Raw genomic sequence first — 13,182 nt, forward strand, 5'->3', positions numbered from 1 at the left:
TTAATCTTATGAGTTACAAAGATCTTTACTCTTAGTTTCTTTCCTTATTCAAGAAATAGATGGGAGCTAACACAGCAGGACAGATGGGAGAGAACGGTAAGATGAAATAGAAGAAAGCAGCTACAATAAAAATGCTTTAAAAGTTTTTCAATTCTTAATTACTGAGTGCTACCATTCATGAGGAATTTTTAAGGGTCTCAAAGCTATTAAAATGGTAATTAGGTCCCAAGAAAACAAGAACCAATTCAATTACATGCTGGATGCTTTTAAAATTTAAAGCCCTCCATTAAGAGGGTTTTAAATGAAGCACAGTTCTAATTACAGGTCCATGACCAACCTTAAAGCCAAAGTGTACGTTCCTGGCTGACGCTGGCTCTCACGAATCAGGTAACTCCCCTCAGCCACACTCAAGAGCTGGTCTGCTTCTTCTCGGGAGATCATGCCGTGAAACCTAAGAAAAAAGTCAATTCAGAAACTGAATGCTTTCCACCTTTTTCAGTAAAGCAAGATAAAACAAAACCCTCTACCCTCTCCTGTTGTTTTCTAGACAAAGTACTGCCATATAATCAAAGGGGAGCAGTTGGGTTTAACTCTGCCTGTGTTTCTCTGGGCCTGGCCCCTGGCCAGCTTCTCTGTGGTAACAAGAACCGCATCGAAGTAGCTTCCCAATCCATTTAACAATTGTGAAATCAAAACTCACATCCATCTAAGGGAAGATCAACCACCTCTCTCCAGAGGGCAATTCCCTTCTTATGTAGCTGTCTGACCATATGGACGTACTAAAAAATATACAGCAATGTGTTCCCTTTCCTTCCTTCACACTAGTGGCGCTGCTCCAGAATTCTGGCTCACAGTCTAAGCTGGCAATTTTCCAGGACCCTGGGTTGCCCTTAATTGGCATGATTGCCCAATAATGTGCATAATCTGCATCACTGGATACTCAAGCCAAAAGCAAACAACAGTAATAACTTGCTTTCACTCCCTGCTAGAACCCTATTTTTCATTAACAGGAAAAAGGGATGAAGAAGAAAAAAACATAACACATTCTTTACACAGACAGCAGATTCATCCATAGCATTTTGACATGAAACACTGAAAAAGAAAAAAAAATGTCAGTGGTGACTGATGATTACTATTAAAAAGAGAAAACCACCTTATATCTGTATGGTGATTTACAAAGAACTTAAACATACATTATGTTCTTTCAGTAATTCAAGGATAACTGAACTGAGAGACAGCTCGAGGAAAACTCTGTGGTTTTTACTGGTGTAAAAAACAGCAGTCACTTGATTTCGGAATGATAGATTTAAAAGGCCCCAAAGTGGGGGCGCCTGGGTGGCTCAGTGGGTTAAGCCGCTGCCTTCGGCTCAGGTCATGATCTCAGGGTCCTGGGATCGAGTCCCGCATCGGGCTCTCTGCTCAGCGGGGAGCCTGCTTCCTCCTCTCTCTCTGCCTTCCTCTCTGCCTACTTGCGATCTCTCGCTGTCGAATAAATAAATAAAATCTTTAAAAAAATAAAATAAAATAAATAAATAAATAAAAGGCCCCAAAGTGGCAACATAATAATTTAAGGACTTTACTAGGGAGCAAGTGGCAAGTTTTTGGGAGTGTTTCCTCATGAGGATGGCTCAGTCTTTCTCAATGTAAGTCTTAAAACAGTTCATGGTACGTATGTCCAAATCATGACAATCAGAGCATCTAGGTTCAAAATGGACTCTGGGAATTTCTTATCTCCATATATTTCTCAATAATGAGTCCGGAACCAGATCCATCAGACTCTGCCAGAGGCAAGAAGACAGTAACCTACCACTGGCAGTAACGCGTACCATTAGATTAGCATACTGGCATACTGTTTTAAGTTTACATGACATCAGTTAGTAAAGTTGGTAAATTTTAATATTTATTTATTTTTAAAAACTCTACTAATTTAGAAGAAAATCACATTCAAGGATACAACCTTTGGAACAGAACTTGACAAGGATATTTAAAGCACTGTAAATCTGTTCATACCATTTGAACCAAAATTTCTATCCCAGTTAAAAAGCTTTATGCACCTATTACTTTTAATAATACAGTTTAGAAGCAAAAACATTTGGCAAAAAATGCCAAAAGCAGCAAAGTGACCAAATTATGGTACAATCATAAGAAACATCAGTGGCTCCCTGCCAACTCTTAAGTGTCCATGTTCTAGCCACAAAAGTCTTGGAAACTTGAAGAGAATTTTTAAAAATTTAAAATACTTGCTATATATGTTATTGTGTACCTGATATAATCCTAAGTCTTGAAAAAAATGATTTTATTCAAGGAATGATGGGATTATAGGTGATTTTTATTCTTTTTTCCAAAAGGTTTTATTTCTTTAATAATCAGAAAAATTAAGCATTTAAAAAATTTTTACAACATTCTTCATAAAATAAAAAATGTTCATTATTAAGTTGAAAAATTCAGTCTATAAAACTATAATATCTCAATTTTATAAAACTATTAGGAAAATAGATTTTCAAAAGGTAATATTTCAGATTGTTAATACTAGCTATTGCTGCATAGCATAAATTTACTTACAGAAAACCTGGAAAATAAAGAAAAGTGTAAAAATACAATGAACCACCCCTACCCTGCCGTATGTACCTACGTACATACAGATATGCTTATGTATGATATGCTTAGTATATACATATACACACAAATACATTTTTCTCATACATGTCTAGGATTATTTATTCATATGACTTGCATCTTTCTTTCAACTTCATTCCACATATACATTTTTCCATGCTATTTTCTTCTCTATACTTGTCTTTATTTTCCATATTTTCACCAATAGAATAACTATTTTTTTTTTAAGATTTAATTTATTTATTTCACAGACAGAGATCACAAGCACGCAGAGACACAGGCAGAGAGAGAGGGAGGGAAGCAGGCTCCCTGCTGAGCAAAAGCCTGATGCGGGGCTCCATCCCAGGACCCTGGAATCATGACCTGAGCTGAAGGCAGAGGCTTTAACCCACTGAGCCACCCAGGTGCCCCAGAATAACTGTATTTGTAATCAGAAAAATAATTTAATTCACTCAAACTTGAATACCTCTTTCATCTTGTTTGTATTTTTAGCAATGCATCCATTTACCTGTCTCTCTTACATATTCCAATCTATAAAATGTTTTGTCATAATCCATACTTACTCTCTTCCATAATACTTTGGTCTGTTTTCTACCTATTTGGGAAGAAAAAAAAGATATTTGTGAAAATGCAAATGTTCAGAACCTAACTCAATATTTTGTATATGTGGCAAATTAAGGTATATTTTGAGATAAAGAATTAGAATAAAATCAGAGTCTGGAGAGTCTCAATTCTATCAGCAGGTTAATTGTGCTATTCGAACTTGTCACTTCATCTCTCACATCTATTCCTTATCTAAAAAGGGCTGTGTATGTAAAAGAATTGGATTAAATTTGATCTTTCATTTCTAGGACTTTATGAATCTGATAAAATATTTACATCACTTAATCCAAAAAGTAAAGTAAAACATCAATCTCCTAGTGCCACATTTGTGTCAGAACAGACTGTGGCTTTCTCACCCTTCATCTTCCTTCCTGTTACTCCACATTTCCCATCCCATTCATGCCTCCGTTTAATCTTGCCCTTTTCCTCTCCCATCAGCTCTTCCCTCATCAGAGTTCACCCCTCTCCTCCTCCCTGCATTCCATGCATACCACTGCAGGTGTACTGGCTGTGGCTAAAGCAAGGTCCTGCAGGGAAGAGTCTAAGGAATCTGTACTGAGGTAGACTGAAAGAGAGTATTTAGACCATCCATTTAAGAAACATTTACTGAATGCCAACGGTGTGATATGCACTATCCTTCGTAGAAGGGGACATATCACTGTAATAAAACAAAAACTATCATTACTCTTTTGAAACTTAGAAACAGACAAGAAGTTTCAAGGAAAAAAATTGGGAAAATATAAAGTAGTAATAAGTGCTATAATAAAAATAACAATGGGTAATGTAAAAGGATGGGCTAATGAGGTGTTTAAGCTGGGTGGTCAGGAAAGGCCTCTGTGAGAAGGTGACATTTTAATAGTGTTCTGAATGACCTGAATAGACATTTTTCAATAAGACATGCAGATGGCAAACAGACACACAAAAAGATGCTTGACATCACTAATTTTCAGGGAAATGCAAATCAGAACCACAATAAGATTTATCACCTTATACCAGTCAGAATGGCTAGACTAAGAAACACAAGAAACAACAAGTTTTGGCGAAGATGTGGAGAAAAAGGAGCCCTCGTGCACTGTTGGTGGGAATGCAAAGTGGTGCAGCCACTGTGGGAAACAGAATGGAGGATCCTCAACAAATTAAAAACAGAGGGGTACCTGGCTGGCCCAGTCAGTAAAACACAAGACTCTTGATCTTGGTTGGGGTTGTGAGTTCAAGCCCCATGTTGGGTGTAGAGCTTACTTTTAAAAAAAAATTTAAAATAGAAATACCATAAGATCCAGTAATTCCCTACCAGGTATTTACCCAAAGAAAATGAAAAACACTAATTTGAAAAGATATTTGCAACCCTATGTTTATTGTTATAAACATAGTGTTGTATAGTGTTATATTTATAATAGCCAAATTATGGAGGGAGTCCACATGTCCACTGATTGATGAATGGATAAAGAAGATAAGGATAAAGGATAAAACGAGGATAAAGAGGATGTGTGTGCGCGCGGGTGCGCGCACGCACACACACACACACACACACACACACACACTGGACTACTACTCAGCCATAAAAATGAATGAGACCTTGACATTTGCAACTACATGGAGATATTAGGCAACATGAAATAAGTTGGATAGAGAAAGACAAATACCGTATGATTTCACTTATAAGTGGGATCTAAAAAACAAAAGAAACAGACTATTATAATACAGAGAACAAATTGCCAGGGAGGAAGAGGGAAGGGATGTGTTAAGTAGATGAAGGGGATTAAGAGGTACAAAATTCTAGTTATAAAATAAGTCACAGAGATAAAAAATACAGTATAGAGAATATAGTCAATAAGGCAGCAATAACATTGTACAGTGACAGATGGTGACTACACCTATGGTGGTAAACACTGAGTAAGCTATAGACTTGTTGAATCAATATGTTGTATATCTGAACTAATATAACAATGTATATCAATTATACATCAATAATTTTAAAAATTAAAAATTAAATTACAACAGATTTTAAAATATTTTAAATTAATAAAAAATTTTAAATGAAAATAAATATATTTACACCAATATATACCAATAGGGGACTAAGTAAGCTGAATTATAGTAAATGCAGTTTGGAGGAATGATGTAGATCTACAGGGACTAACATGAAGAAATCACCAAAACAAACCACTGAATACAAACGTAAGTTATGGAATAATTATACAGTATGACACCAATCAGGAAAAGCCCATGTACACTAATACTTTAATATACATTTATAGACTAGAGCGATATCTGGAAAAATATACACCAAATTCAAATGGTTTCCTTCCAGGAAGGTTGGGGAGAACTGAACTAATGGGCCCACTGGGAAGGCAAAAGAGAGACTTCAGTATTATCTATAATAGAATATTTTAAATAAAGAATGCATTAATGCACTGCTGATATAGCTGATATTACCTTAAAAAAAAAACAGAAATTGAGATTAACTTTTGTGTAATTTAATATTAGAGTCTCAAACACATTAGGATATATTCCCCTCAATGGGGTCCCTCAAATCATAAGATCTTTACAGGTGGCTGAAGGTAAAAAGCACTTTATCAAGCCTATGGGAATGAAGCAAAATGAAAGTTCTTAAATACACTCTACTCAATGATGACAATTCTCGACCAGTACAAAGAAGTGGTGTGCCTGAAATCCTGGTGGCCTTAAATGGTGCAGCAGTCCAACAGTGTTAAAACCCAGGACAATACTGATTAGGCGAAAGTCCCGCATTAGATGTGTAACACACTTCCACGGATTGCGTAAGTAGTCATCTTCATAACACAACTGATTAGGTTTTACACTGCTGAATAATTATTTTGTTTTACCCAAAAGAACTTTGAATTAAAGGAAATTAGGTAAACATTGGATGCTTAATACAGTACTGTTTTAATAACCAATTAAGTCCAAGATAAACTGACAAAGTGACAAATCAATTGCCTCTTTTCCGCTTTACTATTATGGGAATATAAAATAAAACAATTAAAAAAAATTTTTTAAGGCTTTTATTTATTTGACAGAGAGAGACACAGTGAGAGAGGGAACACAAGCAGGAGGAGGGAGAGAGAGAAGCAGCAGGGAGCCTGACTTGGGGCTCCATCCGAGGACTTTGGGATCATGACTTGAGCCGAAGGCAGACGCTTAACCAACCAAGCCACCCAGGCACGCACCCTGAAATAAAACAAGTTTAAACTAACTCTTTTTTTTCTCTTTTACCTAGATAGTGAAGGAGATCAGAATATGCCACTTCTGCATAAGGATTATTTTGAGCAGAATGAGATTAAGAAATCCCAAACACAGAAGGAACAATGAGGCCTCCCTCTTTCACCTCAAAGCGGGCATATATTTCCCTTTGTAAAGGTGTCCCCTCCCATAACAGAGAGAGAAAAACACAATGACTCCAGGGACAATTCTCATCAACTGAGATGGCTGGAGCCTGCATAATACACTTTACCAAACCCCTTACTTACTGAACAGTTCCTAATCACCTTTCCACAACTCACCCTAATCCTTCTGAGGCCCAAACCCCTTTTGCTCTGTCTGGGCTCTTCAGCACACTTTATTAGTCTTTGTTAAAGTGGTATGTAAGCCACTGGATGAAACTGCCTCCTTGAGGTTTTCATTTATCTGCTGGGGGCCCCTCCTCCCCTGTGTGCATATGAAATAGACCTTTTCTACTGTTAATCTCTCTTTGGTCAGTTCAATTTGCAGGCCCAAGACACTGAACCTAAGAAGATAAAGAAGTTTTCCCTTCCCCACAATAGCATTTAGATTTTTGCTGATGTGTCAGATATCATTACTTAAGTAGTGATCTGCAATAGATTTTCAAACTCCTAGGACAGCATTACTTTATGACATATAATCAAGTAAAAAAGGGTTAGTAATATAAACAATGATTATTAATGATTCCAATTAATTTACTTATAAATACATCCACCTGGGAATTTAAATGTTACATGGAATAATAAAAATATATTTGTGCTTATATAAACATTTATGTGCTTGTTTCTAAGTTTCAAAAAATAAAAATAAAGTTCAAAACAAAACAGACTAAAACTGGCTAAAGTCAATTTGACTAAGCAAGAAGGGATTTTAAATTAGTACTTATGTTGAATTACATGCTTTAGTTTTCTCTAATTTTCTGTGTTTAATAGTTAACATTTTTTCCATGATACCATGTCATGAGTAGGAAAAATGGAAAATGAGGGGAATAATACATATTCCAACTAGGAATAAAAGGTGCTGTAGTTTGGTTACAATGTAGGTCATGCCAGCAGAGAAAGAACTAAGTCAATCATTACTGAGTATTACATTAAGTGCACAGTAAACACAGGAATTCAATAAGTAGTAGATACCACTTTATAATACTTTAAATATCAATGGAATTTGTTAACATTTACTATAGTTTTATAACTAATGAAAAATTTTTCTTTTATTGTTATTTTTAACATAGCATTTAAATAATTTTCTTCATATATAAAACAACTTAATCAAATTCACCAACCACACTCTTTCAATTAAAGAAGTCTTATTTCGTATCTTATTTTCTACAAAAACAAGAAGAGCTTGTTTAATATATAAGCTTCTTGCTCTGCAAAGGAAATCTGAAAACAGCAGGGGTAAACAATAAAAGGATTATAAATGTTAATTCCTTTCCCTCTTCACACACAATGTTATAGATTCAGCTCTCAGATTCTTATTTTTTTTATTCTGTCTCATGGCTATAGTTAAGAACAGTTGTTTCCCCGCACCACCAAATTTTTCTAATTTAAATTCAAATTTAAGGAATATATATTTCTAGAGGCAATGCCACTAGAACAATGAAGCAGAACATTCAGGAAATTTCCAAAATGCTTAATGTTGCTCTTTTCCAACAGTGGTATTGACTTGGTCAGAAGTCACATGAATTATCTCTTTCTTGTTCCCATTAAAAACAGTACTCGGAGCCAGGTACTTTAAAACCTAGTCTGGAGGTCTACATGAGTCTTATAAAAGTTAGGGTATATACACATGAAATTGTAAGAAATAACAGAACCCTGGACAGTCTTTTTTCCAGGCAGCAGTCTAGAACATGTACATAAAAGCAAACAAAAGAAAAATATTTTCAAGTATCAAGATTTTGTTTTGCATTGTTTTTCAAAGTGGCTCAGTTTGGAGGCATGGAACGAGGAAAGGGGGGGAAATGCACATTGGTATTTGCTTCCTACAGCAGTAGATACTGAATTAAACACTAGCAAGTTACTCAGTACTAACCTCTAGCTTTGGATCTATTTTAGTTTCCTGTATTAGAGTTAGGGAGGAGGAGAGTGAGAGGGTAGAAAGAAGAGGAGGGGGAGTTTTATAACCACTCAAAGACAATGGAAGACTGGAACTGGATAACCAGGAAGGAGGTGCTACTCTCCTACACAAAGACAATGCAGCTTTCCATGGAAGCACAAATTTTTACACCACATTTTCTAAATTTCTGGGGTTTTTTCTCACTGAACTTTACACCATAGAAAATATCAACATGGATAACAGTTAATTAAGCTTCAACAAATCAAAAAAATTTAAACTTAAAAAAACTTAAAAAACAACAACAGAAAAACCAAAAACAGAGCAAAGCCGACATCGTGGAAGAGTAAGGACTCATCAAAGAGCTACACAGCCGGAAATGACTTGTAGGGAGGAGGTGACAAAAAAGAGATCAGAAATGTTAGGGAACTTAAAAAGATTGTTTAATTTTTTATCCCCCTTAATAGTAAGGTAAACTTCTAGGTTTCTGCTTTCCTCCTCAATTCTATAGCCTTCTTGATGATATTTAGACCAAAGTTACAAGTGCTAAGAATGCAACTTGTTTTCCACTATATTTTAGGCTTACCCAAGAAAACCATTAATCTTCAGCATGCCAAATAGGCTAGCTCTCTATTACTGTCAGATTTCACAAATTCAATGAAGAATATGCATTTACAGGGATGCCTGGGTGGCTCAGTCATTACACATCTGCCTTCGGCTCAGGTCATGATCCTGGGGTCCTAGAATCAAGTCCCCTATCGGGTTCTCCCTGCTCAGCGGGAAGCCTGCCTCTCCCTCTCCCTCTGCTTCTCCCCCAACTCATTTTTCTCACGCGTTCTGCTCTCTCTCTTTCTCTAATAAATAAATAATCTTAAAAAAAAAAAAAGAATATTTATGGAGTTTTTTTAAAGCTCTGTAATTACTACCTAGTGACTTGCTAAAAACCAGTTCAGTTTCTTGATATCAGTTATTTTTTCTTTGTATTCTCTATTCTTTGTATTCACTATTTTCCCACTTTAGATTCAAGTACTTTTAAGTTGTATGAATAAAGATGTAGAAACCACCAATCTGTTTATGTAACTGGTGAAGGGGTCCTTTTTAGAATTGTAGTTGTGATCTCCAATTTTATAAATATACTTCTACATTAAAGTATAGATTTTGACATCAAAGCATACCTTACTACCTACAACTGCTTACTGAACACTAAATATTAAACAAGAGCAAGAGATGACCCATAAAGGCGGGGGGGGGGGCACATTTCAAAAGTAAAATAAGACGAAAACAGACTTTTGAATGATAGGCTGACCTTAAAATAAATAGTTGGTTTTAATAATTCAATGTTATTACTCAGCATTCATAAAAAACACTTCCTAGCTGGAAAGTATATAGTAAGTGTTAAGTAACAGATCGTCACAACACCTAAGAGATCTCTGAGCAGGATAATCTTTATTTTTATAGAATCAAACTGAGCTATAGTCTGTCAGCATAAAGCTGCAATCAGCAGTGAAGCTATGATTTCAATTAAGGTACTTTCCTCTCACTTCTGAAATAAACTCTTGTACTTCCACCTAGCAAAGTATGTCCTCTAAAATAAACATAAAACAAATGCTTTAAACCTCCCTTTCACTCAATTAACAAGTCTTTATTTAAGCACCTTACTTAATGTGTCAAGCACTGTTCAAGGCACCTGGGACATACTGATGAACAAAACAGATCAAGATCCTACCCTCATGGAGCTTGTATTCAAGGAAGGGAAGATCACAATAAACATAAAAAATAAGTAAACTATATGTTGTAGAATGTTACAAAATTAAAAGTGTTATAAAAACAAAGTAGAATTAATTAAGAATTGTAAATGATGGGGTGGGTGATAAAATATAATTTTAAATACAGTGGTCAGGATGGGCCTCATTGAGAAGGGAAGACTTGAGAAGACTTGAAGGATATGAAGAAGTAGCCATTTGGATATTAGAGAGAACATTCCAGAAAAAGGAGTTGGTGCAATGGCTTGGAGAAAGGAGCACAGCTAGAATGTATGAAAAACAAGAAGGATGGTATGGTCAAAGCAGGATATGGGGAAAGAAGGAGAGGAGATAAGCACAGAAAACTAAAGTAACTAAAGTCATGGGGAGATTATGTAGGGCCTTGGAAGTCCTTGTAAGGACTGGGCTTTTACTCTGGGTAACAGGGAGCCAATGCACAGTTCTGAGTAGAAGAGTGACCAGATCTGATTAAATTTTAAAAAGAACATTCTGTGAAGACAACAGGCTACAAGGGAAATATCAGTTAAGAACTATTTCAGTTACACAGCTGAGAGATTACTGAACGTTGGGGTAGAATAATTTACTATGACAAATCGATTTAAATATATACTAACTGGACATAACAGAAGTTTATGTCTTGCTTGTATAACATCCCCGGATAAGTATTCAGATCCCGGAAGACAATTGTCCCACATCTAGACCACTTCCATCTTTTAGCTCTGTCCCGTCTTTTCGAGGACCCCCCTGTTTTTATCTGAATCCAAGCAGGAAGGAGCATAATATGGAGGAACTTAGATGTAAAGTTTTAATGGGTCCAGCATTCAAGTTCACTTCTATTCCACAAGAGAAAACCATCATATGGACATAAGTATATAAATGAAATGGGGAAATTATACTAACCAGGTTTCTCAAAAAAGGAAGAATGGATTTGGGTGGATATCTAGCAGTTCCCACAGTTCATACCCAAACGGTAGCCATGGAAATAGTAAGAAGTGGTAGGATTGTTAACATATTGTGCACATATTCTGAAAATAGACCCTGTATGATTTCCTGATGAATTAATCATGGGATGGTGCGAGGAAGAAAAGAAAAAAAAAAAAAAAAGACCCAAGTATGATGCATGGTTTTTGATCTAGCAACTGGAAGGAACTGCCATTAACTGACATGTGGAAAACTTTTTTTGGTAAGAGCAGGTTTTGGGAGGAAGACAAATGTCAGTTTCTGTGAATGTGTTATATTTGAGATGGCATCAAGGGAGGACATAGAGTAAGCAACTGATTACATGGTCTGGAATCTGGGCAAAGAGGACTGGACTGGAAATACAAGTTGTATTAAAACCTGAAACTGGCAACCTTGTCAGGGAATAAATATAAGCAGAGAAGACATGAAGATCAAGGACTGAGCCCTGGAGCATCTGAACATGGAGGTCAGAGAGAAGAGGAACCAGCAAAGGGGGCTGTGGAGGCAGGAGAAAGACCAAGAGACTACAATGTCCTAGAAATGAAGTGAGGAAAGTGTATCATGGTGCAAGTCATCCTCTGCGCCCCATGCTGCTCAGAAGCTAAGCAGAAAAACCGACCATGAGATCGAGCAAGGTGGAAGTCACTGGTGACCTTGCCTACCCAGTTCTCATGGAGTGGTAGTGGGTAACAGCCTGGCTGAAGCAGGTTTAAGAGAAAATAGGAGGAGCAAGGCTGGAAAGAGCAAACACTGACAGTACTTTCAAGTGTTTTCTACAAAGGGGAACGAAGAAATTGGGCAAGGCCGGATAAAGTAGGGTCAAGACAATTTTTTAAGATGGGAGAAATAATAGGATGTCTGTGGCCTGATGTAAAAAGAGAAAACTGTTGATGATGAAGGAGCCTGAGGAACTGCTAGGATTAGGTCCTTAAGTAGACAAGAGGAAAACAGGGGTAGTGGAGAGCTGGCCACGAACAATGGTAACAGGCAAGAACACAGAATATGGGGCCCCGAATGCTAACCGCTGAGGCGATGCGGCACTGAAAGTTTTTGGGAAGGTCTCTTCTAATTGCATCAATCAGGATTAAAGTAGGATATAAATTATGAGCTGAGAAGGAGGTGAGGAGTAAGGTAGTAAAAGTTTAAGGGAAAGCACAGTATGCCCACGGGGGAACAGTAAGTACCAACTTGAGGTTCATAAATTTAACGTGAACCCTGTTCAGCACTTCATTTTCTCCAGCCATACTCAGTTTCTTGGGAGTACGTGCAAAGTACACAAGAGCAGATTTAAACAGGGCTGTGGTTTTGCCAAGCCAGTATGACATTAAAGAAGATCATGAGAGGGAAGCGGACTGGTTCATCCACAGCTGCTAGACTTCCCTCTCTCAGTCATGCCCATGACTATCTAACTCACTTGAGTTCTGTGAATTCTTCCGCTTTGCGTTTTCCCATTTCCTGCCTCCACTGGTTAGTCTCAGGAACAGTTTATATGCCTTCACCACTCTTCACTAGTATTACCGCAATTCCCCCTAAACCAGTCTTCTTGTCTCTAAAATCTCCATCTGCCATCTCCCTTTCCAGTCCTTCTTCCACGCTGCAGACAGAATGTGCTTTCTATGCCTAAATCTGATCCCATTAACACTCCCCCAACCATAGCTATCGGGATAAAGTCCACATGTCACACTTAGGGCACAGAAGTTTTTATTAGTGATGTCTGCTTAGCCCTGGGGCTGCATCTGCCATGCGCCCACAAGTGCCCCCACAGGTACTCTGAGCTTGCCCACGGGAACTGTCACGTGTAACAAGAGAACTAACTGCTGCCACATCTGCTATAATGCTGGATTTGCGGCTCCCTCCGCCACCTAGAAAGGAAGATCCTCGAGCAGAAGGGACTTGCTTTATTTGCTTTGAATCCTGAGGACTTGGCAGGTAGAAGAGCCTCAGAGTA

General features: G+C 37.2%; 1 protein-coding gene across 4 annotated transcripts in view; it reads right to left on the reverse strand.

The window, feature by feature from the left end:
- The window catches only part of CHN1 (chimerin 1), a 211,735-nt gene that overhangs the window by 126,764 nt on the left and 71,789 nt on the right, over window positions 1–13,182 (reverse strand). The window contains exons 4-5 of one of the 4 annotated variants that reach the window (XM_059394198.1): window positions 3,180–3,211; window positions 338–451 (exon numbers count right to left, since the gene is read on the reverse strand). In XM_059394198.1, coding sequence (XP_059250181.1) covers window positions 338–451; window positions 3,180–3,211 — 146 coding nt within the window. Of the gene's footprint in view, window positions 1–337; window positions 452–700; window positions 718–1,052; window positions 1,087–3,179; window positions 3,212–13,182 lie in introns of those variants that run through there. The other 3 variants (XM_059394200.1, XM_059394201.1, XM_059394199.1) reach the window with 3 other exon arrangements.

This window comes from Mustela nigripes, chromosome 3 (assembly GCF_022355385.1).
Source record: "Mustela nigripes isolate SB6536 chromosome 3, MUSNIG.SB6536, whole genome shotgun sequence".
In the NCBI taxonomy this organism is placed as follows: domain Eukaryota; kingdom Metazoa; phylum Chordata; class Mammalia; order Carnivora; family Mustelidae; genus Mustela; species Mustela nigripes.